Source organism: Physeter macrocephalus, chromosome 2, assembly GCF_002837175.3.
Source record: "Physeter macrocephalus isolate SW-GA chromosome 2, ASM283717v5, whole genome shotgun sequence".
Taxonomy (NCBI): Eukaryota; Metazoa; Chordata; class Mammalia; order Artiodactyla; family Physeteridae; genus Physeter; species Physeter macrocephalus.
The window spans coordinates 83,733,389-83,760,893 of NC_041215.1; the positions used below are offsets into that span (position 1 = coordinate 83,733,389).

Here is a 27,505-nt window from a genome sequence, read left to right on the forward strand (position 1 = left end):
TTTTTTGTTTGTTTGTTTGTTTGAGAACAGTTGTTCAAAGGCATTTTCCTTCTAATACTTTAATCAACTTTGTGGCTCCTTGTTAAACTGAATCCCTTTTAAATTACATTCCTATAATTCTTAACAGCTTGATTTAAACTGAAAGCTTGATGCCACATTTGATACTCTTTCTAAAAATATTGAAAAAAAACTGACAGAACAATGAAATGCCCTGTGCTTTCTTTCCAACCCACGTTGGGCATTTTCTATAATTTTATTTCAAGAATTCAAAATTAATGGTGAATTATAAAGATAATTTAGACACACACATTGTCTTAGGGGGCAAAATACATAGCTCAATTTGGGTAAACTGTATTTTGGGCCTATCTGAATAATCACTCTGGTTTTTACTTATGGGTGAAATTTGGGGTAACACCAGAAGCTAGTTATTCTCTAAAACGTCTTAAAGTATATTTGTTCACACATGTGGGTAATCACAGAGCCCTTCTTTCTTGCCAGCACCATCCGTTGCACTTTAAATAGTCCACTTGCATTCCAGAATTGGCACAGCTCAAAGCACTTGAGGGTTAAAAATAGCTTTGGAGAAATGCTTGAGGAGCAGATATCTGCCCAGAAGTTATCTCAACTACTTGATCAACTGCCTGAAATGGAATTTCCATCCTTTCCTCTTAATCTTCTCATATGCAGAACACTAGATAGCATGGAGAGAATTAGCCGTAAAACTTAATCTGTACCCTCGTTAGCATGCATCGAATCAGAAAGCCTTTTTGATCCTTCCTGTCTTTCGATGAATTAAACTATCACTGATAGCTAATGAGTGTTTGCCTTTTCTTCAAGAACCTAAAACTTGATCGTACTTAAAATGTTAATTTCCATTTCAATAAAAATATCATCAAGTTAAACCCAACAAAAATGAGAAGAATCTGCTTTACAATTTCAGCAGAAATCAGGCTTGAGTAGGGAAAAGAAAGGGAAAGGGAGACGAGGGGACATAGGAAAGCAAAGAACAAGGAACACACACGTGAAGATGAAAGAACTGAGCGAAAAGGAAGAGCAAGGCAAGGCAACCACACTCCTGCTTCTTACCTTATCGCTGGGCTCTAGTTTCTTCCCTCTGAGGTACCATTCCACTGGGATATCCTCATAAGACAGCTCGCAGCGGAAGGTGGCTGTTTCTCCTGCCGTCACTGTGACATCCTTTAGAGGCCTCAGAAGACCAATGGCTCGTGCTTTGCGAGAGGAAGGAAAAAGCTTTGGGTGACTCATTTTGTAATTCCAAAAGGATAAATACAGATTTAGTTATTAATCTCCATGGTTGCTTTTCTTCAAGAAGGAAAGAGCCACAGGACTGCCCACTGTTCTCACTCCCATGTGGACGTGGCCCCTTGGTGCCCAGAAGGGGAGAGCTAGTGGCCTGAGAGTGGGTATCTGTAGGGGCCCTTTCGTTCTGATATATAAGGTCAGTGGGAAATTAGTGCTGCATCTGTCTCTGTGCAGGGCGTCAAGTCCCTCTTGCTACGTAAGGTATGCGACTTCCAAAATAACCAAGCCTCTGATTGGGAGAGGACAAGGGCCACTCAATGTCATAGCCTGTCCAACCCGTAAACACTTTTGCACCTTCCAAAAATGTTAGCCTGAGATGAGTCTGAAATGCCCACACAGCAAAGTTTTTCTTTATGGTGCTATACTTGTACAGCCACTTGAAGGATTTCTTTAAGGGTCTTTAAGTGTTCTGAGTTAGATCCTATGAATATCTACTTTGAGTGAAAGAATTGTGAAGTGGGAGATTCTGACTTAATTTTCTTTTGTTCAAATGGCAAGGTCAGTGAAATTTCCAAAACTTTAGAATCTGAACCACAGTTGTATGAGGATGACAAAAAGTAAATACAAGAAAGCCAGTTTCTATACTTTAATAATGTTTTCTAATTAATTGAATAAATCCAATTAATTTCACTCACATCCATTTGCTGCAGAACTATACAATTTGTTTTCAGCAGAAACACATAATACTTACGTTTTACTCGGAGGTGGGCACTAGATTTAACATTGGCAGCTTGGAAATCTACCCCACCGGTCTGGTCCAGGCGGCAGTTGTGCAAAATAAGGAAGTGCATTTTGCCTTCTTCCTTGATCTCACACTCCTGTACCCAAAGAAAGAAAAGGTTTCATAGGAAGTCATCTTCTTTGGTATTTTTTTCTGAGGATATAATATCTTAATTAAAGGAATTTACAAATAACTGGTGAGGTGACTATATAATTTTGAGTTTTGTGAAAGAAAGCTAAAAAATATTATTTATGAAGGCAATGTTTATTTTAGCCACATCATTTTGAACCAACTAGCAGCATCACAGAATATCTACAGCCTCATACCACTACGCTGGATCAAAAATAATGCAAGTGTACCTGTCCAAGCCCATTCATAGACCCTAATAGCTCTCTTTGGTTTGAGGTCTGGTAAAGAACCTGATACGTTTTAAATGCCTTGCATGTAGTCTGACTTTTCTCCTGTCCTTTTCTATTTCATACAGCTCCTCTAGGTGTTGACAAGTTCAGAAATAGCCTTACAGGTGTTTGGAGTAGTGCCTCTCCCTTGAGTTTCCAGTTGGCGTGGATACCATCTTCCGAGATTTCGGTTTCAAAGCGGGCCGTCTCAGTCTCCATCACCTCCACGCTGTACAGGGGTCGCACCAGTTTAATTTCCCGATCTAGAAAAGTACAGGGTCAGCATGTGTCATTGGCCTCTGGCAGAAATAACTCCAACAGCTTCAAGAGTGAAACTCATGGAAATTTCCTTACCCTCAATCTCAAGCTTTCCTGAGGTCTTATCTGTCCCACAGTCACAGGTGTACTGTCCAATATCTGATTTCAAGGCTTTCTTTAGGATTAGCATGCGCTTCTTGCCATCTGCCTTAATAACAGCATTTTTAGATGGCTTTATCTCCTGTCCATCTTTAAACCATTTCACCGGTGCATCTGCTTTGCTAATTTCACACTGTAGAATCACTTCATCTTTCTCTGTGCCAGTGTAATCTTGAAGCTTTCCTGTGAAGTATGGGTCTCCCTCTGCAAGTAAAGTATAAGTGAAAAAAATTTTATTAACCACTTAAGGAGATGACAGTCTCTTGGAAAGTTTAAGGGGCAGCTCACAGAGGTCTGGGTATGTTTAGAAATTGCACCATGCTTCCACAAACATTTAACATGTTTATGTTCAAAAGTTCTCTAAAAGTTAGAAACAGAATCAATGCCTGGGATTTATCAAAATCTAATCCATCTATATTATATTTTGAAGTGTTTTATTAACAGTAGTTTGAAAGATACAATGAAATTTAGCTTCAAACCTAATTATGTGTCCCTTCATTATTCAGATGAATTCTTAATTTCTTAGCAAATCTCTTATGCCTCGTTTACCTGTAAGCTTTCAGATACACATTATTAGTTTTTCTTATATCAATTGTTTGCCTTTGATATTTTCTATATATGTTAGACTTTATATATAATCTGCCTAATATTAAGGGCCCAGGAAAAACAATGAGCTATATTAATGTAACTTCTATGATTCCTAGGGACTTGAAAAACATTTTTCTGAAATAATTTTGATAAAGTGAGGGGAGAAGAAGTATTTATATTCCTATTTTAAACATGACAGGGCTCAATAATGAATTGAGTTTTAATTCTGATTTGAACTGGCTATTTTGTGAGCCAGAGTCTATCCCTTTAAAATCCTCATATTTTTAGGTAAAAACATTTGGGAAACAAGCCTAATAATATATGTGATAATTTCTTAAGGACAGGTGTTGCTTTCATGCAATATAACCCTTGAAAGAATTTTATATAGTAGATACTCCACAAATTTCTGATGAATTGAATGCAATAAAATTAAATTGAAAAAAAAAGCACCTACCTAGCACAGTGAGTTTGGCTTCTGAACTTAACCCCATAGCTTCTACTTTAATTTGAGAGGTGTCATCAATAGAGAGGTCTTTGAATGTGATGGAATGGGTTTTCCCTTCATCATGCATTGAGACCAACTTGCTGGTATGCAGGCGCTGGTCGTTCTTGAACCAGCGAACACGAATGTTATCATGGGACAGCTCCACAGTAAACACAGCACTTTCCCTCTCTTTGGCTGTTACATCCTTGAGTGGGGTGAGGAATTTGAGTCGGATTCCTATCAAGGAAAAAAAAAAAACCAAAAAAACCCTTATTAATTCCAGTCCTTAAAGGAGGATATATAAAAGCAAAAAAAAAAAAGCAATTAAAGTTGGCCTATCTGATAAAACTGTTTACCTTCAATGATCAGTTTGCCACTTGTGTGCTTATCTTCAGCTTCAAATATGTATTTTGCTTCATCTTCAAAAGCAGCAGATCTGATCACCAGTGAATGCCTAGTGCCATCCTTAAGAAGCTCAGTTTTGTCATCGCCTGTGATTTTCTGGGTTCCTTTCAGCCAACGGTATGTTTTGGGCTCCCTGGATACTTCACACTCAAACTTAGCCTCATCTTTCTCAAAGACTTTAACATCACTGAGAGGCGTGATGAAGATAAGTGGCAATTCTGAAAAAAGAAGAGGGTGTGAATGAAGCCAGAGTATGATTCCATTCGTCAATTCTGGGTCCCATAAGGAAGCATGGCAAAGAAAATACAGAAGGGTGGCTGGCAGGTGGAGTGTACCTTTCACTTTCAGATTGGCTGCAGATTTAGCATTGGCGGCTTGGAAGGAGACCTCGCCTGTCATATCCAGCCGGCAGTTATAAAGGACCAGAATATGCTTCTTCCCATCTTCAATGATTTCACAGTCCTGTTTGGAGTGAGGTTAGGAGGAAAGAGAAAGGAGAACATCATTTTCATCACTGGTTATTCCTACAAATAATCAAGAGATTTCATACCAGAAATGTATCATTTTTCACCAACAACCAAGCAAGCCTCCCGCCTGTGTGATCAGATCATTGTGACTTACAGGGGAAGCAGTTAAAGGCTCTCCTTTTAATTTCCACTGGCCATGGACATCTGGTTCAGAAAGTTCGATTTCAAAGCGAGCTGTTTCACCCACAAACACTTCTACTCCATACAGGGGTTTTTCCACTTTTATTAGTTGGGCTGAAATTATACAGACTTTTGTTTGAATGACTGAACAAATAAACTGCAGGTTCAGATAGGGTACATTTAAAAATTTTACACAACTCACCCTCAACAGTGACATTTGCTTTTGTCTTGTCTGTGCCACAGTCACACGTGTATTCGCCTTTGTCTTTCAGTTTTGCCTTTTTGATTTTTAAGATGCGGCGCAGGCCATCTGCCTTGATAGAGTATTTGGGTGAAGGTACAATCTCTTCCCCGTCTTTAAACCATTTCACTGGCACATCTTTGCTCACTTCACACTTCAGAATAATCTCATCCTTCTCGACTCCAGTCTTATCGTGTAATTTCATAGTGAAGTAGGGATCGGCCTCTGTAAAAGACATTCAGCAGATAATCAGAAGAACGTGAAAATGAAAGGTAATTAAAGAGTTACAGGTTGCAAAATTTTTAATTATTACCCACTCCCACCATCCAAAAACTGGCTCTCTGGTTATAGTTGGTCACATATACCTAAGACCTTCAGATTTGCTGTGGAGCTCAGGTCCTTAACCTGAGCTTTGATCTGGGATATATCATCCAGTGTCACTTCTCTCATTTCCAGCTTGTGAAGCTTGCCCTCCGATGAGATGAGTACAGTTCTGCTTGTGTGGAGTTTGGCATCATTTTTGAACCAGACTACGTGCATTTTTTCATGAGAAAGTTCACAGACAAAAGTTGCTGTTTCACCTTCTTTCACTGTTTGATCTTCAAGAGGTGATATGAATTTCAATCTTATACCTGCAATGCAAAGTAATATGCTCAGAAATACAATTTAGTTCAGAAATATTCCACTCTAATCGGTCTGGTAGAAAGAATCTGTTTCACATGGCATTTATTGAGTCACCTTTTCAAATGGAGCTATCCTCCATTAAAAAAAAATTAAGGGGGTTGTTTTGATGGCAATGTGAAAATAAAGTCATGGGGCCGATGGTCACTTACAGCTGTTAGAACTGGATGTTCTGTCTTTAAAGTCAGATATTCATGTGCCTAACTATGGGATGTTAGAGGCAGATCTCACCAGCTCTCACCTGTAACAAATAATCGTGCTGAGGTCTTCTTGCCCTCCACTTCAGCAGTAAAGACCCCTTCATCATCAAACTGAGAATTATTGATGACAAGAATGTGTTTCTTTCCATCAGTAATGATATCAAACTTGTCAGATGACTTGATTATATCAGGTCCTTTAGACCATATAACATTTGCCTCTCGAGTGAGGACACATTCAAATCGAGCCTGTCGCTTTTCTGGGACCGTGACATCCTTCAGGGGCACGGCAAAGTCAAGTTCGATTTCTGAAAATCAAACATTAAGAATGAGGTTTTTCAGAATGCAGAGGACTATTAGATGAAGTTGAGCACACTCCGCGAGTTCTAAAGGCCAATACCTTTTACTGTCAGAATGGCAGTCGTGACTGCATTAAGTGCCTGGTAAAGAACTTCACCGGCCTGGTCCAGTTTGACTTTGTACAAAGTCAAGAAGCGTTTTCCACCATCTGCCTTGATTTCACACGTCTGAAAAATGGCAGTTTTAGTTAGCATTTGAATGAGATAGAATGTTTCAGATACAGATTTCTACAGAGTCATAAAAATAACTGTAATACTACTAATAAAAATAAGGAAAAGTGTTTTGTCATAAAATTTTTAAAAAATTGCTGAGCTGTCCACAAATAATGCATCAAATTTCTTCCCCTCTCTGAGACTTCAGAAGCTGGAAGTAACTCCATCATTACTGAACCAAATCTGAATGTCAAACCTGATTATAGAATGTAGTTATTTTATATGACTAACAACTTATTTTTTTATTGATGTATAGTTGATTTACAATGTTGTGTTAGTTTCTGCTGTACAGCAAAGTGATTCAGTTATACATATGTATACATTTTTTAATGTTCTTTTCCATTCTGGTTTATCACAGGATATTGAATATAGTTCCCTGTGCTATACAGTAGGACCTTGTTGTTTAACCATTCTATATGTAATAGTTTGTATCTTCTAATGCCAAACTCCCAATCCATTCCTCCCCAATCTTGCCTCCCCCTTGGCAAGTCTGTTCTCTATGTCTGCAAGTCTGTTTCTGTTGTGTAGATAGGTTCATTTGTGTATATGACTAACAACTTAAAATTAGAAATTACTCACAGGTGAGGGTCTTAGAAGTTCTCCCTTCAGTTTCCAATCTCCAGGAATGTCTGCCTCTGAGATTTCTGCATCAAAGCTTGCACTTTCTTTCTCATAAATGGTAACATCCTCTATTGGTTTAAGCAATTCAACTTCACGATCTGTATTGGTAAAGGATGAAATACCATAAGGCTTTCAACAACCTAAAGATGCTTTTGTGTGTGTGTGTATGTGTGTGTGTACATTGTTTTGCCTCAGGCACATATAAAAACTTATCTTTGAGAATAAAAGGTAAGATTTTTATACCTCCAAGTGTCAGCTTTGCAGAGTATCTTTTCCCTTCAATTTCCACTGCATATTCATCAATATCTTCTGGCATAGCATTCTTAATTTTGAGGTGTATAAGTTTTCCATCTCTTACTATCTCAGTCTTATCAGTTTTTTCCGAGGGGATTTCATCATATCCTTTGAACCACTTAATGTTTGGAGTATCCTTTGCTATGACACAGGTGAAAACAGCTGTCCCCTTGGGTTTCACATGCTGATCTCGGATGGGTTTCACCAGCCAGTCTCTAATGACTTCTGTATGACAGTGAGGTCAGAAAGATAATTAGGATATGAACAAGTAATATAAATAACTTCCTTAGTAAATTTCAGAAATAGGAAAAAATTCTCAAAACTGGACATGATTAATCTGCTATGATTTGATATTCCCCCTCTTAGATAAGGTATAAGACTACTGATATCCTGATACTGGGAAATAAAATTCTCTCTTCTCTTTTCTTAATATAATAATAAGTAGAACTAAATTTCCCAGCAAAGTATACTAACCTACTACTTTCACGCAGGATGAGCACTCCAGGTTGTTGGCATTTTCCACAGTCACTGTATATGTCCCTGCATCGAAGTCATCTGCGTCACTGATGGTCAGGGCCCGCATCAAGCCAATGATGCCGGGCACAATTTTGCCAGGTTTCTCCACCACAATCTTGCCATCCTTCCTCCAGACCACATCACGTTCTTTATTTAACTCGCAGCTCAAGTACAATGGCTGTCCTTTGACCACTGTGACTTCCTCTTCAAGCGTTTTTACAAAACGCACAGGAAGTTCTGTGGAGAATTGTGGTATTAAGAATCTGCAGAGACTTTTCAATACGTACAATATTTTCAATGAAATAAAACTTGGAAATAAGAGGTTTTGTCTAAAATGACAGTAAAAGTTGCTATTGAGGTTTACTGTATTAAAGTTTAATACAGACCATATTCATAAGACTGGAAATTACCTTCGACAATCAGTTTCGCAGTGGAGGTCTTTTCCTTATTTCCCAGACGTAAAACACAGGTGTATTCGCCAGCATCAGAAAGATGAACATCAATGATATGCAGCTTTCTGTCTTTCCCATCAGCGATGAATCTGTGCTTTGGGCTCTCACGGATATTGCTACCATCTTTCATCCAGCTTGTAACTGCAGTGGAGGGGGAGACTAAACACTCAAAGATTGCAGAAGCGCCAACTGACTCTGCTTCAGTCAAGACAATGTCTTTGATTTCTTTCACAAACTTCAGTGGCACAGCCTTCAGCTGGTAGGTGAACGGAGCTTCGGCAGGCGGTTTCTCTCCACCACTTCCTGGTCTTAACTTTTTCCTTTCAGCTTCTATTGGTGAAGGAGTCTTTTTGGCTAGACCTAATTCAAAATAAAATTAAAAGTTGAATTGGCATTTCCATAAGGGTCAGAAAGTGCATATCTGGCTGTCTGCTGGATGAAACCAGTGATAGAGCGACCAGAAGACAAGAGGAGAAAATTAAAGACTAGGCAACTGAAAGGTCAATTGAAGTTATCCTGCTTTCTTTCAGAAAGAAAATGAGGTGGCATAAGGAATCCATGAATAATAAACGCTCTTCATTTTCTCAAGTTTTAAAGCCAAATATATAATGTCCAGATTAGTGTCTTAAGTATTTTATCTGTCATGTATAAATATCATGTTTATGAAGAATGAAACTAGGAGCTTGTAGGGTTTCTTATGCTAAAGTATACATTTTACATATGTATTACCCACTTGAATAATATTAGAGGTATATTAGTTGCAATATCAGAAGACATACTAGTTTTTGCAGAATCAATTAGAAGTCATAAAGATTGATGTAAATTTTGAATTTTTTTCCCCCTCGTACAGAAAGTTTCCCTGAATGTAAAGTTTCCCAGAGTAAAAGGTTACAATTAAGGTACAGGGAAATGAATCTTACCTGTGATGGGAACTTTTGGCTTGGCAGCCTCCTCTTTCGGTGCTTTGGCTCCTGAAATAAAAATAAAACTCAGCATTTAAACAATTTTCAGACTTATTTCATGCGTAATAGTAAACCACATGGGATGAGTCATGCTCTTTATTATAAATATTAATGCATAAAGAAAAAATTAGATTTATATGACTTCCATGGAGAATATTTGGATATTTCCAAGAAGGTATATTCTGAGAATGATGTGACCAAGCTAAATTGCCAATGTTTTTAGGATTAAAAAATTACTTTCAGCAAGTAATTCTTCTCTCATTTCTGGAAGGCTTACTCTTTCCTTGTGAAGAAGAGTTTTATTCTTGCCTAGCTACGTAAAGTATTTTATATGTTTATGTATGTGCTGGTTATGCGAACCAAGGAAATACGTTTTTGTCAACAAGGAATCAATGTAGGCAAAAGGGAAATGACCCAGAAGTTACTAAAGGACTTTCTTTATTAAGTTGGGCAGATAAATCCGGAGAAGACTAAGGAAAAAGAAAGGGTCTATGTTCTACAAATGCACGGATTCCTTTGAAGACTTACCTTAATTAGACAATGAACTAAGGCAGACCAAGACAGTTCCTACACTGAGTTTAATTCAGTTCACTCAGGGGCAGTATAAACTGTAGAATCAATTCCCTAGTGTCAGGCCTTGGGGATGTGAGAAAAGCTGTATTTTTACACATACTTAATTATGTCAATGGCAGTTATCATCTTTTTCTGAACTAATAAAAGTTATCACATAGAAATCATAAAAGCTTAAAAGAATAATGCCCAATCCATAAATATCAGTGACAAAATATGTTAATATAAATATTAAAATTAAACTACAGCCAGAAGAACATAGTATATTGTCTCATGTTATTAAACACAATAAAAACCCAAATATTTCTATAGGGCTTACTATATACCAAGCAGTGTGCTAAGTGTTTTGCATATATTTAATCCTCACAACAATCCTAGTAGGTAGTTATAGTTATTATTCTGATTTTACAGACTAGGAAAATAAACTTTAAAGAGATGAAGGAAGTAGCCAAAGATCAAATAGTTAGGACGTATATTTATCAATGATCAGTACATGTCAAATCATTTTTGGTTTTGAGATTATCACCTAAGTGATGAACTACTAATAGTTCATGTACAACTAATAAGTATTTTGTTTGTAGCTGAGATAGCTGTACCAGTGAGTTAGTACATTTAAGAAAATTATTATTGATCTAAGTTCTTATATAGATTTAAAGGCTGAACTATGCAGTCCTTTTTTTTTTCCTGTTCATTGTGGTAAAATATACCTAACATAAAATTTGCCATTTTAACCATAAAATTTACCATTTTAACCATTTTTAATGCAACTTAATTCAGTTACATTAAGTATATTCACAATATTATGCAACTATCAACACTATCCATTTCCAGAACTTTTTCATTATCCCAAAATGCAATCTTTTTAAAAAATGAGAAATGATTCCTGCAGTGCACATGGGAAATTTGAATCTCCATGGGATTCCTATATGTATGTCCTTAGAGAGTATCTGTACATCTTAATTTTCATCAGCACTGAACATATTCATTACTTAATCTCAAAAGCATGTAAAGAAATGGTGTTTTGCAGGAATGTACATTCCAATTGAAACACAATAGGCAGCCATGGGTGAGAGATTAGGTTGCTATAGAGTAGCAGATGAAGAAAATTTAATTGAGAATTTATATAAGCTCCCACAATTGAAATGATGCCTATGTTTCAACAAAAAGAGAGCTTGATTTTTAATGAAGTTTTTATTAAGCCATCAAAACAAACAAGCAAAAAGAAAACCACAGAATAAGTACCTGCTTTCTCTCCAACGACTGGCACCGTCACTGGGGCAGCGATAGGGGCTGGTGCGGGCTCCAAAGGAGGTGGTTTGATTATTTTCACTTCTGTAGAAAGATATCCATTGCATTAATGTATCCTTTGTCACTTCCCAAAACATAATTTGGTGACCTATTTGCCTTCTCTGATGTAACTTTAAAATCTCCTAATAACTGGTTTTTCAGAGAACAATATATTCTAACGATAATAAAATCTATATACAATATAATATTTGAATATATGTAACATATTAAATAAAATACAGCAATATAATCTAATAATACATTGGGACATTAGAAATCATTTGATGCATGCGGACTTTACTCCCTTTTTCTTATTAGCTACACATTAATTGTGTGAAACACGAAGGAATATGCTGTCGACATTGAGGATAAGCTTGCTTACCTGGTTCAGGCTTTGGTTTTGGTTCAGGTGCAGGGAGAGGTATTGCTGGCTTAATTTCAGGCACTAAAACAATTCACAGTAATAAGCAGATTTTCACAGTATTTTTGAACTTTTTCACAAAGTCAAACCAAAATTGGGCATGTTTAACGTATCTTGGAAGGTATTAGAATCTGTACACATATAGTCCCCAAATCAAATACTCACTCCAAGTTTATTTTGCATTTTAAACAAAATACTTGGAAAATATAGTAAGGCAGTTTTACTGGTTCTAATGTTTTTCATCTCATTGCCCATAAATACAATTGTTTTAGTTTTTAAAACTTAGTAATTTATTTAACAAATGGGTGGACATGAGGCAATTGCACATGAGAGTGAAATGGTAAAGAAAATTAAGCTGGATGAGATGAGCAGATCAGGGTCATGTGTTCAAATCTTAATGCCAGTGTAATGATATTTTAATTGACGCATATTTGTATTTTTAGAGACAACTAAGAAAATGCCAGGAAGTTTGTACCTTTTGCTGGTTCAGGAACTTTCCTTTCCCTTTTGGTAACAGGAGCTGCAGGTGCTTCAACCTCTTCAACAGCTTTTGGAGGTGGTTCTGGCACTTTAAGATAATAAGATGATTTTCTAGTGTTATTTTAGGATTTGAATCCTTCAAAATCAACTGATCTGAAATAATCAGATCAAACTTTTTTCAAAAGCTCTATTGATGGCTTAAAAAACCCCTTATATTCTATCAATTAATTTCTATTTTCTCTTCTTGACTCTGCTTGCTTCAATTTATTTTTCTTTCATTTCACCTATACTTGCCTCCCAACTCCATTATCTCTCCCTTTCTAAATCACTTCGAAATAGTTCCAAATATACTCTTTGTGACTAGGCGAATGATAAAAATCAGCCCACTTAAAAGCCTCCAAATTTTATGAAACATTTCTGACACCCTCCCATGAAGTTATTTTGCAGCCATCTTGATTATTTCACAACTGTTTCTACTGGAAAACTTAAGTGGCAAAATAATAATAATAATAATAATAATAATAATAATGAAGTGCAGGGAAATGCATGAATGTATTTGAGTACTATAAAAATATTTAAACAGAAAGCAGACAATGGAAAACATAGACTATGTGACAGATGAAATATGAAGCTACATTTATATTTAACTCCATTTATGTTTACAAGATAAATGTTTTGTTAAATGTCAATTTTGTTAAAAGATAATTTCACAAATTGTTACTGAGATTCCTACCTGCAGGTTTTTTAATTTTTTCTACTTCTTTAGGTTTTTCTTCTTCAGGTCTCTTTCTTAGAACTTAAAAGACAGAAAGATTTATATGTAAACCAAGACAAACAAATGAAGATGTTGAATAAATTTGACAAATGCAAATAATGTACAAAGCAAGGAAAGTGAAAAGCATGCAACCTAGTGCACCAGGGAACTTGGTATTTACACTAAAAATGCTTAAAATAAAAATCAAAGGTTGCTACGTTAATTAAAACAACACTCAGAGTCACTTTATATCTATGTAGATAGTCTGTTCAGAGATAAATCCCTGGTAGAAATGACCCAAACACAAAATGAATAATTTGAATAGCAACAAATTCTAATCACAATCCAATGTCATAATTTAATGAGAAAAGAAGCATTTAAATAAGTATAAAGTTTACTGAGTGGAGATGGCCAAAGAAATGTAGCCTAGAAATACGTAATTCTATGTGAAGAAAATGTTAGAATTTGATTCTTCATTCAAATATCTTGTTTCTAATTCTTTAATATTTTATTAGCCAAAAAAAAGTTCAGTTTTTAGAAAATGTTATTTATTAGTTGTGGTAATCCTGTGTTACACTTTTTAAAACTGAATGCTGAGTTTAGGCTTAAATAGTTTGGTGTAATTTAGAGTATTTAAGAGGTTTAGTGTATTTTACTACATAATTTGATTATGAAAATGGCAGCTACGGTCATTAGTTTAGAATATCAATTTAGTCATGTCTATTAATGTTATAAATTTCAAGATACTCTGCTCACAAAATTTGTCTTCTTTTAAAAAGATGGAAATGATCACATTTAATTTTCAATACAACTACAAATGAATTTTGATAAATTGGGAACCTAATTAAAAGAAAACCAAAGGACAGAAACATTTTGTAAGCTTTCACGTCCTTTTTGTGTGTGTATTTGAAGCTGATATAACAGTTGAAAAATACTATACCGCTTTTGAGAACAGCTTCTTCCTTTAGTTGAGGTTTAGGTTCAGGAAGTAATTTGCGAACTTTCTTTTCACCTCCAAGCACTTAAAAGAATATTATTTTAAATTTTGAAGTGAATTCATATAAAAAGTAAATTTCAACAAGAAAAATGTCTCTTTCAAAACTAGTAACTACTGTATAAGTAATAATTTTTGTTACATATAAATATCACAGAATTTGAAAGCAAAGAATACACTTCAAGTTGTTTTCTCTGCAAACATCTATATAACCTTGTGATGAAATTCAATTGCATAACTACAGGCAAATATATTCATTCATCTTAAAAGTGTCTATATTGACTTTATGAATCTTTCATCAAGTACAAGGTTCTTGACAGCATCTTTGCCCCAATCTGCAATTGTAGATTGCCCAAATCTACTTTGATATCTCCCTGACCATCAACTATAGCAGGTGTTAGTGACATTATTCAATCTTCTCCACTGATGAGAGAAGAAACCCAAAGTATCTGGAGTTTGATAAGTTTCTTAAGAAGCATCCTTTCTTAAGGTCCCCTTTTTGAACTAATACTAACCTAAAATTATAGAACTATAGAATTTGAAAGCTGGTGTTAGAGCTTAATTTTTAATGAATAAGAAAATGTTCTTGAATTTAAACTAAAACGGACCTAAGGAATTCCAAATTAATCCCATCTTTAGTGAATATCAAGCGTGGCAGATGATACTATATACATCCTCCTATTACTACTATAGCCCTAATGGTTTTGAATGGGAAAAAAGAAAAAAAGAGAGAAACACTTACTGATTACTGAACCAATTTACCTCTCTACTAATGTCAATTAAAATCTAATTTAAAGCATTATTTATTTGTATCATGTAACATTATATTTGCTCACACACCTACAATCTGAATTCTTAGCTATTTCTAAATTTCCCAATTGGTGCTTTAAAAAAGACATTTGCAATTCATTAAAAAGTTTTTGTTTTATGTGAAAACACAGCCATGCCTAAGTCTCTTACTTGAAATTTTAAACATGCAGAAGGCAAATATGTAAATATTTCATTTAAAATAATGACTTTTTTCTGTCAATACTGATATTTTAAGTAAAATTTCACAGTTAAACATTAAATTTTTTTATCCATGATAAATTGTGCTGGCCTTCGATACTATTTTCAAGTTACCAATATTCGTAATGTAAACCATTTTCATTGATCAAACTGGAGATGCCCATGCATTTAATTAACATAAGTTGGAATGGCATAATATCCTTTTCTTATTTAATGGATATAGTGAAAATATATCTTTGTATTTGTTTTTCCATATTATTATTTTATTTTTAAGATCTTACTGACATATGAGACTCGGGTGTAGAACACGCCATTGTAGTTATTACTTTTAAAGTCATTATATGTCATTACATGTCATTTTAATATTTGCGCAGCTTTGTAATAATCCTTTAGTGGTTAACATCCATAGTAATATTATTTTGTAATCTCCATTTTATAAATCAGGAAATATACATTCAGATGGGTGATTTTTCCAAAATTCCAGAGTGAAACAAGAACAGATTCAACTTATGAGTCTAGATGTGTTAATTACTTAAACAGAACACTGTTACCCACCATACTTACTGGAAAAATTCAAAATTTTATTTTTAATAGATGCTTTATGATTCATTTATTTTTCTTTAGGGTCTAAGTTTAGATAGGGAAAAATATTGTTTAAAGAGAAATGAATTTTGAAAAAATGACCTGCAGTGATAATGAAATTTCCCTACAACATGAGATCTGTACACCTGAAAGAATGTCTTGGAGTCCATGAAAAAAAAGAGATAGGAAAGCCACAAGGAAATCCCTATGAATCACCTTAATAGTATAGAAGGAGAACAGGACTTATTTTTAGTGCTTATAACACTGGCTAAAATATTGTTGTTCAGGTGAAATTGCAAAGCATTTTAATCTAAGACGTGTCCTGATATTAATGTCAGCTAACCAGTAAAATTTAATATTTTTGAGTTTAGGAAAAAGCAAGAAGACATATGTAGAGAGACAAAGAAAAAAACATCTATTCAGGAAGGTATGAAATTGATGGGAGACAAAGAAAGCAATACTCATGAACCAGGACCATAAAAGCTACAAAAGTACAAGATATCAATGAGACTACTGATTATTTTAAAAAAGGAAAAAACATTCTAGAAAGCAGGAAGAGCAAGGAGTCAGATGAAGGGATACCGCATATGAGCGTTTTCTAGACTGTGAAATACCTTTCCGAGGTGTAAGCTCCACTGTTTCCAGAACCTCAGGTTTTTCAGGAACTTTCTTCTTTGAAACAGCTTTAAAGAAGATGATCTTACTTTCATTATTTGTTTATTTAGTCTTATCTGAAGCAAATTATTAAATACCTGCTCTAAGAATCAAAACCAGGCTTTGCTTATAACTCAAAAGCATTAATAACAGCCAAGAACAGCCACTGAAGAACATACAAGAAGCATTCAAACCATGAAAACAGATTGCAGTTTTACTCCAAACTTGAGTAGTAAGTTAAAGTCTGGCTGAGAAGAAAGATAATTTTTGTTCTTTGCAGGAGGAAGAAATCTTCCTTTGCATATAAATTTTACATGAAGGGAAATGTATTTAAGTGTGTGTCCTCATGGAATATATTAATCAACAAATGTGTAGCCTTTTAAGAAGTGATCACTTTGTCTATGTCGATTAAAAATGCCAGAAGCTTCCCCTACAGGCCAAGAGGGTTGTAGAGAGGCAAGAAAGAAGTCTTACCATGGAAAATTCTGGCTTTGTGTACATGTGTAGGTGAGTATGGGAAAATTGCTCACCTAAGATTATATCTAGATTATTTTAGATTGGGAAATGTCATGAAATCTCATGACATCACAAATAAGACAACATTTTGTTAAAATAAAAAGAATAATATGATTTTGCTAGTTTATTTCAGCTTTTAAAGATGCTATTTAAAAAATTAAGTAATGTTGAATTAATTCAAAGAAAAACCTAAATGCAAAGAGAATGAAAGGAAGTTTAACAATGGAAAGAGATGCTGGATATCAAATGTATACATAACCACTCTTTCTAGCTATGGTGAGGACAACCACGGAACACAACTGGGTTTTTATTAAGTTACAAAAAAAACAAAAAAAGTGGGGAAGCAGTGCCAGAGAGTTCATATACCTTCCTTTCATGGTTTATGAACACATCAGCTATTGGATGCCATAAATATATTATCTATGGTATATTTTAAAGCGTATGTCATTCTTTAAGAACAAAGTTTTGGCTTTTTTATAAATTTGCTACTGCAATATTAAAAATATCTTGCAGAGTTTTCTTCTACATTCCACATGCACAAGATCCCAAAGATATGCATAACAACCATGCTTTGAAATCAGAAAATCCTTTCACCCCACTCTGCATGAGAAAGTTAGTTGGACAGCCCCTGCATTGAGATGGCCAGGATGAAGCTAACAATGGTGCACTTTCTGACGCTTGGGGCAGCAGGCATGGCCCAACAAGGCACCCAGGGCAGCATAAAACACAAGTCTCTATGGAATTCCCACAGTTTGATCATGTCTGAAAGTATATATTTTAAAAATACATTTCTTGCAAGTACCACTTCAGATGTCTGGATAGAAGTTTGGAACAGGTTAATAAAACTTTGGAAGTGGCATTTTATACCTTTAAGCTGGAGTATTTTCTCCTTCAGGTCTTCCTTAGGTGGAGCTGGAGGAGGAGCTGGGGGCCTTGGTTTGAGTTTTGGTTTCTCAATAACCTTCTTTTCAGGTTCAGGTTCTTAAAAGAGTATTTCAGTAGTATTAGTATATGAATATGTTAATTGGTATGTGGATATACAGTATATTCAGTAGAAATTTTAGTATATTTATGAAGTAAAAAGTTTGCTTTTTTGGATACATATTATTGGTATCCAACATAAACCGTAAAAGTGTCCAGCATAAAATATAAGAATATCAACACTGTACATAGATAATGAGAAATACAGCACAGGTGCTAATAAAAACAACAAAGGAAGCATCCATATAAGCCACATTGATGTGAAATAAATAGTACAAATGACATGAATATGTAAGACTGAGATGCACATTTAAAACAGAATATATTACATACAGGTGCAAAGAGACGTACTGTACACATAGAACAACGCAAAACACATATGTATCAGATGAAGAATATGGTGATGAAGACTTAAGCCCAATTAACTGAATACCTTGTACTGGTATTTCTTCTGGCTGTGGTTCAGGTTCAGGTTCTTCAGGCTTAACATACTTTTCAATTTCACGTTCTTTAAAGAATGTTGACAAAGGATAAGAGACTGTAATATAAAGTTCTTCACAAAGACTCATAGAAATTTCACATAGATGCAAAGATGACAGTCACAAAAACAAAAATACACAAATTCACTTACATAGAAAAAGAGGTAAGATTTCTATTTTCTTATACTCAAGCTTTCTACTGACTATCTGATGTATGTTGATGGCAAATGAGATGACTTTTAATATCTGACGTTGGGTTATCATTTGAGGATCCAATACAATTATTCCACTGTTGTCTCAGTAAACTGTATCTTTTGGAATTTATAATTACCATCAAGAATAATCAAAGATTCTACTTCAAAAGAAGTATAATGATTTGAAAAACAAAGCAGTCAAACATGTGCTAGAAAGCTTTTATATAAAATTTCAAGAAGGAATGTTACCCTATAAATACTTTTGTATTTCTAACAGGAGTTTTCAAGAGATTAAAAAATTTTATATTTAAATAAAAAAATATATATGTATATATACCTTCAACAGGGGGAGTCACTTTTCTACCAATGGTTATGGATGCTCTTTCTTCATATATTATTTCCTCAGGAGACTCTTCAACTTAAAAAACACAGTGTTTTATATTTTAGACTGAATTCAGAATAGAATACTGCAACTGCTAAGTTTCAACATATCAACTTTGTTACACATTATAACATATTCTTCAGAAGACTTCAAAAATACCAATAATTTCACTACATAAGACAGACAACATATAAATACAAATGATCCATCTACAACTGAAGCAAGATGATGAAGACAACTGTCGTCTTTCCAAGATTTATAGAGCAGTCATGTACCTTGGACAGGTGGAGATTCTGGTTCTTCAGGGGTAGGAACTGACACTTTCTCTTCTGTGATGACTTCCTTGGGAACTTCAGGCACTTTAAAGATATTGATTTTGTTTACTATTAAGAATTTAGAAGGTGTACAAGATACTGCAAAGAGCAGGCAAAGAATACATGGGAAAGTACTTCATCTTATAAGACTCTGTGGGGAAAATGGCTTTGGAGGCAAGGCACCCTTTTTTATAAATGAGTCTTTGCAGCCTTCTTCATTTATTTCTCTTCCTCTGTGTACCCTTAAGTGTAGATGTTCTCCACTGGTCTACCTTGATGCTTTTAAAAATTGGCTCTACATTCTCTGAGCAATCACTCCTGCACTCTCAACTCTTATTTCCATGGTGATAACTTCTAGATCTACATCTCCAGCCCTGATCTCCTTCCTAAGTTCCAGATGCACGTTCCCAACTTCCATACTTGAAAAGTGAAAAATATATTTACTATCTTCTTTCTAATATTAATTTAGTTTGGGGACCCAATGAACAATCCTCATGGCTTAGCTTCAACCCTTACAATCATCTTGGGCTCCTCTATTTCCCTAATTGCTTTGAGAATAGACACCAACTCAATCTCCACCTCTCTTAAATCCAATCTCCTTTTCCATTTCTATCACCACTGATCTTGTCCAATTTTTGAAGACCTTAAGTAACTGCAGTGGCTCTTTTCTATTATCATCCTTTTCTAAGAGTTTGAACTGCTGCCAGTTATCTGAAGCCCAACTCCTATTAATTTATACAACGCTGAAGCTTCCTATTGCCCACAGACTAAAGTACATGCCTTATACTGGCATTCAAAGAACTCCAAAATATGACTGTCATCTTTATATCCAGCCTTATCTCTCAGGATAGGCTGGATTTCTCCTACTTGTCTGTCTCATTTTCTCTCTTTGTCTTCATTATTTCCCCCGTTTTTCTGTAAAATTTGTTTTTGCATATACTTATACTTCAGTATTTTTTGCTCTAAGAACTACTATTAAGATGTGCAGACAGCATTCAGAGAAATACATATTTTTTTCTTCATGGTAGGTACCTTTTTCTCGCCGGACTTCTGGTTTTTTGGTAACAGGCACAGGTTCCTTCTTTACTGGGACAAGTTTCTTGGGCAGCTCAGACACTTTGAAGATATTAGTTTTATTTTTAAAAGAGTATTTAAAGACATTGAAAAAAATGTTAAGAATAAAGAAACTATAATTAACAGAGCAGCATTAAAATTAATGAAAGCAAAATAAGGACATTGTTGTCCCTAACAATGAAGACAACTTATTGGATTCCACTTTAAGATATCAGAGTACTTTAAAAAAAATTATGATGTCAATGATTATGTGAATACCTTTAACTTCTGGTGTTTCTGGCTTCTTAACAGTTGGGACTTTCTTCACTGGGACAACTTTCTTTGCCATCTCAGGTACTTTAAAGATATTAGTAGCGTTTTAATAATATAAAATTGCAAGATGTAATATGTACACATAAATTTGACAAGTCTGTTCAGCACTGTAACATACAGATGACAGTTCAACACATAATACAGCACAATACAAAATAAGGAAAGAACGTCAAGTTTTAGACAGCACACAAAAATGAAGTAAATATTTATTTTACTGTAAGTACCTTTAGGTGGTGGAGGTTCTGCTTTTTTGATGACAGGAAATTTCTTCTCTGGAACAATCTTCTTGGGCTCTTCAGGCACTTGAAAGATAGGAATTTCTTTTAGAGTCAGATGATTACAATGAAAAGTTTAATGCTATGAATAAATAAAAAAGATCACACATTTCTTGGCTATGCACATTGTTAAACCCTGTAGGACAAAAGTTTTATGTGTGCAATTGACTTTTGTCCTTGCCGATGAGGTCAAATGTTAAGGAAGGAGACAGAAGACAGATTTCACCTTAAATAAAATATATAATAGACATAAAAATCAAATGATGTATTTTCCCATTCAGTGACTCCTGTCTTGTACCTGCCGGAGGTGGGACTTCTGGTTCCTCCTCTTCTGCAACAGGAACTGGCTCTTCCTCTTCAGGAGCAATTTCCACAGGTTCTTCATATACTTTAAAGATATAGTTAATTTTAGTTGAATGTGTGGAACAATATTCTAAAATGCATAAAATACAACACACAATAAATAGTCATCTTGATTTCTCCCCTTGTTTCTATTAATATCGTTTCTTGTTTTTGTTAAGATGAAATCCATCTTGTTTGACTGATTTCTGTTTCTATTGATTTGAATGCTTGAAAAGCCCTTTTGGTGTTTAATGTTATTTATAGTCATTAGTTTTCCAATCCTACTTTGTGTGCATTAGAGAAGCTTTGTTGAAAAAGCTTATGATGGCCAGTGTAGATACCGCTGACTGATGACCCAAAATAGATTTGAGATTGGAGCTAATTAAGAATAGTGAAGTAAGACAAATAATTAAAGGACAGAAAATGACCAAGAGATACTGAATTAGAAAAGAAGAGGAACAAGGCTTAAATTAAAAACAGTCATAAGTGGTAAGCTCATAAATGGCATTACCTATACCTTCTGGAGGAGGGGACTCGACTTTCTCAGGAACAGGGACGACTGGTTTCTCTTCTAAGACAGGTTTCTTTGGTACCTCTGGCACTTAAAAGATATGAGTTGGTTTTACTTCTGGGTAGTTGAGAAGTACATGAAATTTATACCATGTCTAGTTCACATCTAGTTCAAATAACCCAGGGGGAGATCCAAGAACAAAATTCACGATTAGGCCAGTGATCTGTTCTTGGATCCACGTAGTGGGAAGACAATGTAGCCTATTAAGATTAACAAAACCATGTTAGTAAACTCTTCTAATACTTATAACAGATGTACCAGTCTTTTTTTTTAGTGATGCTATTTAAAAACATTTAAAACCCTAAACATCCAGTATAGTAGGTTTGTAGTTGTTAATATAAGATGTTTGACAAACAAAAGGGTTTCCTATAGTAAGTGACTTTTGAGACCAAGAGTGAGTGCTTTTCTACAGAATCTCATTAGTAACATGTACCTTTAGCTGGTGGGACTTCGGGCTTTTTGGGAACATCTACTTTCTTTTCTGGAAGGACTTCTTTTGGAACTTCAGGCACTTAAAAGATATTAGTATTTTAACATTATGAAGAATCACTTGTAAGCGCTCATCACATTTACACAGAGCAAAACACTTTTCAAGAGATAAAGGCTGTATCCACCTCCATTAAACAGTGGACAGTTACAAGTACCTTTAGCAGGTGGGACTTCTGGTTTTTTGGGAACCACTGGAGGCACTTTCTTTTCAGGAACAACTTCCTTGGGCACCTCGGGCACTTTAAAAGATATTAGTAGTTTTTAGCTCACAGGTTCAATGACATATGGAAATCATTAAGCTGAGCAGCAGAACATAGCTTTTTAACGACAGACATTTTTCTGTAGGAAGCAGTGGCAGTGGGAAATACCTTTCACTGGTGGTGGTTCAGGTTTCTTGGCAATGACGGCAGGTGGTTTCTTTTCTGGGACAGGTTTCTTAGGTGGCACGGTCACTAAAGATATTAGAATGTATGTTTTAGAGTCAGTGAAGAAGAGTGAGAAAAACAAGAGAAAAGCCAATAATGCCCAGAATTTTTGCGACAAGAAGAACTAAGATTGGCAAAGGCAACCTAGCAGCTGGCCAGTACCTTTTGGAGGAGGAGCAGGCTCTGGCTCTTCCATGACTTCAGCTGGAGGCTCTTCTGGGGCAGTTTCTTCAGGCTCCTCATGCACTTTAAAGACACAAGCTCATTTTAATGCTAGAATTGACTAAAGTATATGAAATATTTTGCAAAAAGATTATTACAGCACTAAGAAGACAGTTTTTCTTTTTAAAAATACTGGTTTGGAGAGTTTCATGATTACCTGCAGGGGGAGGACTTTCCGGTTTGGGAGGAATAGCTTCAGGCACCTTCTTTTCTGGGACAGCTGCCTTTGGCACCTCAGGTACTTTAAAGAGATTAGTATTTTCATGATTAGCCAGAGTAAAGACAAACAGACAGTGTCAAACATAGAAACATGGAGGTGGCTACCTTTAGCTGGTGGGACTTCTGGCTTTTTAGGAGGCATCACAGGTACTTTCTTCTCAGGGACAACTTCCTTGGGAGCCTCAGGCACTAAAGAGATATTAGTAAAATTACATTTAGGAGTTATGAGACCACGAGAGCAAAATGTTTTTGAGAGCAGAAGAGTTTTATCTTCTTAAATCTAAGGTGAGTGACAGCTACCTGTAACAGGTGGGACTTCTGGCTTTTTAGGAGGCATCACAGGCACCTTCTTTTCAGGGACAACTTCCTTGGGAGCCACGGGCACTTAAAAGATATTAGTAAAATTACACTTAGAAGTTATGAGATCACTGGAACAAATTATTTTCAAGAGCAGAAGAGCACAAAATCATCTTTAGGCCTAAGGTTTGTGACAAATACCTGTAACAGGTGGGACTTCTGGCTTTTTAGGAGGTGCCACTGGTGCTTTCTTTTCAGGGACAACTTCTTTGGGAACCTCAGGCACTTAAAAGATATTAGTAAATTATACTTAGGAGTTATGAGATCACTGGAACAAATATTTTCCAGAGACGAAGAGTTATGTCTTTTTAAGCCTAACATCAGTGACAAATACCTTTAGCAGGTGGGACTTCTGGCTTTTTAGGAGGCATCACAGGCACCTTCTTTTCAGGGACAACTTCCTTGGGAGCTTCGGGCACTTAAGAGATATTAGTAAAATTGCATTTAGTAGCTATGAGATCACTGGAACAAACATTTTCAAGAGCAGAAGAGCTATGCATTTCTAAGCCTAAGGTTCATGACAAATACCTGTAACAGGTGGGACTTCTGGCTTTTTAGGAGGCATCACAGGTACTTCCTTCTCGGGGACAACGTCCTTGGGAGCCTCAGGTACTTAAAAGATATTAATAAAATTACATTTGAAGTTATGAGACCACTAGATGAAAATGTTTTCAAGAGCAGAAGAGTTTTATCTTCTTAAATCTAAGATCAGTGACAGCTACCTTTAGCAGGTGGGACTTCTGGCTTTTTAGGAGGCATCACAGGCACCTTCTTTTCAGGGACAACTTCCTTGGGAGCCTCGGGCACTTAAAAGATATTAATAAAATTACATTTGAAGTTATGAGACCACTAGATGAAAATGTTTTCAAGAGCAGAAGAGTTTTATCTTCTTAAATCTAAGATCAGTGACAGCTACCTTTAGCAGGTGGGACTTCTGGCTTTTTAGGAGGCATCACAGGTACTTCCTTCTCGGGGACAACGTCCTTGGGAGCCTCAGGTACTTAAAAGATATTAATAAAATTACATTTGAAGTTATGAGACCACTAGATCAAAATGTTTTCAAGAGCAGAAGAGTTTTATCTTCTTAAATCCAAGGTGAGTGACAGCTACCTGTAACAGGTGGGACTTCTGACTTTTTAGGAGGCATCACAGACACCTTCTTTTCAGGGACAACTTCCTTGGGAGCCTCAGGTACTTAAAAGATATTAGTAAAATTATATTTAGTAGTTATGAGACCAATGGAACAAACATTTTCAAGAGCAAAAGAGTTATGTCTTTTTAAGCCTAAGGTTCATGACAAATACCTTTAGCAGGTGGGACTTCTGGCTTTTTAGGAGGCATCACAGGCACCTTCTTTTCAGTGACAACTTCCGTGGGAGCCTCAGGTACTTAAAAGATATTAGTAAAATTACATTTAGTAGTTATGCGACCAATGGAACAAACATTTTCAAGAGCAAAAGAGTTATGTCTTTTTAAGCCTAAGGTTCATGACAAATACCTGTAACAGGTGGGACTTTTGGCTTTTCAGGAGGCATCACAGGTACTTTCTTTTCAGGGACAACTTCTTTTGGAGCCTCAGGTACTTAAAAGATATTAGTAAATTTACATTTAGTAGCTATGTGACCACTAGAACAAAATATTTTCAAGAGAAGAGTTTTATCTTCTTAAATCTAAGGTGAATGACAGGTACCTGTAACAGGTGGGGCTTCCGGCTTTTTGGGAGGTGCCGCTGGTGCTTTCTTGTCAGGGACAATTTCTTGAGGAACTTCAGCCACTTAAAAGATATTAGTAGTTTTATGTTTAGCTTAAAGAGATCAATGGACTAAAAGTATTTCCAACAGCAGAGGAGGCATTTCTTCTGTAGAATAAAGACTGGTGTGAAAAATACCTGAAACTGGTGGGACTTCTGGTTTTTTGGGTGGTGACTTGGGAACTTTCTTTTCTGGGACAACTTCTTTGGGAACTTCAGGCACTTGAAAGATAGTAGTAATATTACGGTTAGGATAATGAAGAGCAACGGACTAAAATCATTCTCAAAAACTCAAGAGACATTTCTTCCACAGAGTGATGTCTGGGCCAACATGTACCTGTGACAGGTGGGGCTTCCGGTGTTTTGGGCGGTGCCTTAGGAACTTTCTTTTCTGGGACAACTTCTTCAGGAACTTCAGGCACTTGAAAGATAGTAGTAGTTTTACGGTTAGCTTAATGAAGAGCAATGGACTAAAATCATTCTCTAAAACTCAAGGACATTTCTTCCACAGAGTGATGTCTGGGCCAACATGTACCTGTGACAGGTGGGGCTTCCGGTTTTTTGGGCGGTGCCTTAGGAACTTTCTTTTCTGGGACAACTTCTTCAGGAACTTCAGGCACTTGAAAGATAGTAGTAATATTACGGTTAGGATAATGAAGAGCAACGGACTAAAATCATTCTCAAAAACTCAAGAGACATTTCTTCCACAGAGTGATGTCTGGGCCAACATGTACCTGTGACAGGTGGGGCTTCCGGTGTTTTGGGCGGTGCCTTAGGAACTTTCTTTTCTGGGACAACTTCTTCAGGAACTTCAGGCACTTGAAAGATATTAGTAGTTTTACGGTTAGCTTAATGAAGAGCAATGGACTAAAATCATTCTCTAAAACTCAAGAGACATTTCTTCCACAGAGTGATGTCTGGGCCAACATGTACCTGTGACAGGTGGGGCTTCCGGTTTTTTGGGCGGTGCCTTAGGAACTTTCTTTTCTGGGACAACTTCTTCAGGAACTTCAGGCACTTGAAAGATAGTAGTAGTTTTACGGTTAGCTTAATGAAGAGCGATGGACTAAAATTATTCTCTAAAACTCAAGGACATTTCTTCGGCAGAGTGATGTCTGGGCCAACATGTACCTGTGACAGGTGGGGCTTCCGGTTTTTTGGGTGGTGCCTTGGGAACTTTCTTTTCTGGGGCAACTTCTTGAGCAGCTTTAGGTACTTGAAAGATATCAGTATTTTTAGAATTTGGGAATAGTGAAGGCATATGTTACAATAATCATGAAGAGGACAGACAATATATATTCTTAACACAGCAGTGGGAATAAATACCTTTAGCAGTTGGGACTTCTGGTTTTTTGGGTACAGCCACTTTCTTTTCATGTACAACTTCTTTAGGAACTTCTGGAACTTTGAAGATATTAGTATTTATTAGTTGAAACTATAAAATGGGAATATCAACAACACATTTGCCCAAGCAAGTATCATTTATGAAACTGGCAGACACTTCTAAACACTTTTTCCCAGCCCCCAAAACAGGAGACCGACAACACAGAAGGGTAAATACCTTTAGCAGGTAGAGCTTCTGGCTTTTTAGGAGGAGCCACAGGCACTTTCTTTTCAGGGATGGCTTCCTTCGGCGGCACCTCAGGCACTTAAAAAATATTGGTAATTTGTGTTTAGAAAAGGTGGAAATAATGAATGACTATATCATGCAATCATACACCAAGATATATTCGATTACTGACAACTCTTCTTTCTTTAGAATTATATCACCTTTATGTACTGGGATTTATACATATAATTTTTTTCTAGCTAAAATAGCATTATTTTTCTCCCTGGTATGTACAGCATTGTCATTACCTGCTGGGGGAGGACTTTCCGGTTTGGGAGGAATAGCTTCAGGCACCTTCTTTTCTGGGACAGCTGCCTTTGGCACCTCGGGTACTTTAAAGAGATTAGTATTTTCATGATTAGCCAGAGTAAAGACAAATAGACAGTGTCAAACATAGAAACATGGAGGTGGCTACCTTTGGCTGGTGGGACTTCTGGCTTTTTAGGAGGCATCACAGGTACTTTCTTCTCAGGGACAACTTCCTTGGGAGCCTCAGGCACTAAAGAGATATTAGTAAAATTACATTTAGGAGTTATGAGACCATGAGAGCAAAATGTTTTTGAGAGCAGAAGAGTTTTATCTTCTTAAATCTAAGGTGAGTGACAGCTACCTGTAACAGGTGGGACTTCTGGCTTTTTAGGAGGCATCACAGGCACCTTCTTTTCAGGGACAACTTCCTTGGGAGCCTCGGGCACTTAAAAGATATTAGTAAAATTACATTTAGA

At 36.0% G+C, this 27,505-nt stretch overlaps 1 protein-coding gene across 1 annotated transcript in view; it reads right to left on the reverse strand.

Moving 5' to 3' along the window:
- TTN (titin) overlaps positions 1-27,505 on the reverse strand; it is a 282,592-nt gene that overhangs the window by 104,641 nt on the left and 150,446 nt on the right. Inside the window, exons 159-212 of the mRNA XM_055088819.1 lie at positions 27,391-27,474; positions 27,196-27,279; positions 27,029-27,112; positions 26,733-26,819; positions 26,498-26,575; positions 26,303-26,386; positions 26,105-26,188; positions 25,906-25,989; positions 25,707-25,790; positions 25,509-25,592; positions 25,310-25,393; positions 25,112-25,195; positions 24,920-25,003; positions 24,726-24,809; positions 24,532-24,615; positions 24,338-24,421; positions 24,144-24,227; positions 23,950-24,033; positions 23,756-23,839; positions 23,563-23,646; positions 23,365-23,448; positions 23,170-23,253; positions 23,003-23,086; positions 22,786-22,869; positions 22,567-22,650; positions 22,354-22,437; positions 22,143-22,220; positions 21,656-21,739; positions 21,095-21,184; positions 20,746-20,823; positions 17,653-17,766; positions 16,230-16,298; positions 13,972-14,052; positions 13,011-13,073; positions 12,273-12,365; positions 11,759-11,821; positions 11,332-11,421; positions 9,478-9,528; positions 8,516-8,917; positions 8,064-8,342; positions 7,539-7,814; positions 7,254-7,393; positions 6,503-6,629; positions 6,147-6,410; positions 5,590-5,856; positions 5,186-5,449; positions 4,958-5,097; positions 4,672-4,798; positions 4,288-4,554; positions 3,902-4,168; positions 2,797-3,063; positions 2,566-2,705; positions 2,015-2,141; positions 1,087-1,229 (exon numbers count right to left, since the gene is read on the reverse strand). Of these exons, the coding sequence (XP_054944794.1) occupies positions 1,087-1,229; positions 2,015-2,141; positions 2,566-2,705; positions 2,797-3,063; positions 3,902-4,168; positions 4,288-4,554; positions 4,672-4,798; positions 4,958-5,097; positions 5,186-5,449; positions 5,590-5,856; positions 6,147-6,410; positions 6,503-6,629; positions 7,254-7,393; positions 7,539-7,814; positions 8,064-8,342; positions 8,516-8,917; positions 9,478-9,528; positions 11,332-11,421; positions 11,759-11,821; positions 12,273-12,365; positions 13,011-13,073; positions 13,972-14,052; positions 16,230-16,298; positions 17,653-17,766; positions 20,746-20,823; positions 21,095-21,184; positions 21,656-21,739; positions 22,143-22,220; positions 22,354-22,437; positions 22,567-22,650; positions 22,786-22,869; positions 23,003-23,086; positions 23,170-23,253; positions 23,365-23,448; positions 23,563-23,646; positions 23,756-23,839; positions 23,950-24,033; positions 24,144-24,227; positions 24,338-24,421; positions 24,532-24,615; positions 24,726-24,809; positions 24,920-25,003; positions 25,112-25,195; positions 25,310-25,393; positions 25,509-25,592; positions 25,707-25,790; positions 25,906-25,989; positions 26,105-26,188; positions 26,303-26,386; positions 26,498-26,575; positions 26,733-26,819; positions 27,029-27,112; positions 27,196-27,279; positions 27,391-27,474 (6,632 nt within the window). The remainder of the gene's footprint in view (positions 1-1,086; positions 1,230-2,014; positions 2,142-2,565; positions 2,706-2,796; positions 3,064-3,901; positions 4,169-4,287; positions 4,555-4,671; positions 4,799-4,957; positions 5,098-5,185; positions 5,450-5,589; positions 5,857-6,146; positions 6,411-6,502; positions 6,630-7,253; positions 7,394-7,538; positions 7,815-8,063; positions 8,343-8,515; positions 8,918-9,477; positions 9,529-11,331; positions 11,422-11,758; positions 11,822-12,272; positions 12,366-13,010; positions 13,074-13,971; positions 14,053-16,229; positions 16,299-17,652; positions 17,767-20,745; positions 20,824-21,094; positions 21,185-21,655; positions 21,740-22,142; positions 22,221-22,353; positions 22,438-22,566; positions 22,651-22,785; positions 22,870-23,002; positions 23,087-23,169; positions 23,254-23,364; positions 23,449-23,562; positions 23,647-23,755; positions 23,840-23,949; positions 24,034-24,143; positions 24,228-24,337; positions 24,422-24,531; positions 24,616-24,725; positions 24,810-24,919; positions 25,004-25,111; positions 25,196-25,309; positions 25,394-25,508; positions 25,593-25,706; positions 25,791-25,905; positions 25,990-26,104; positions 26,189-26,302; positions 26,387-26,497; positions 26,576-26,732; positions 26,820-27,028; positions 27,113-27,195; positions 27,280-27,390; positions 27,475-27,505) is intronic.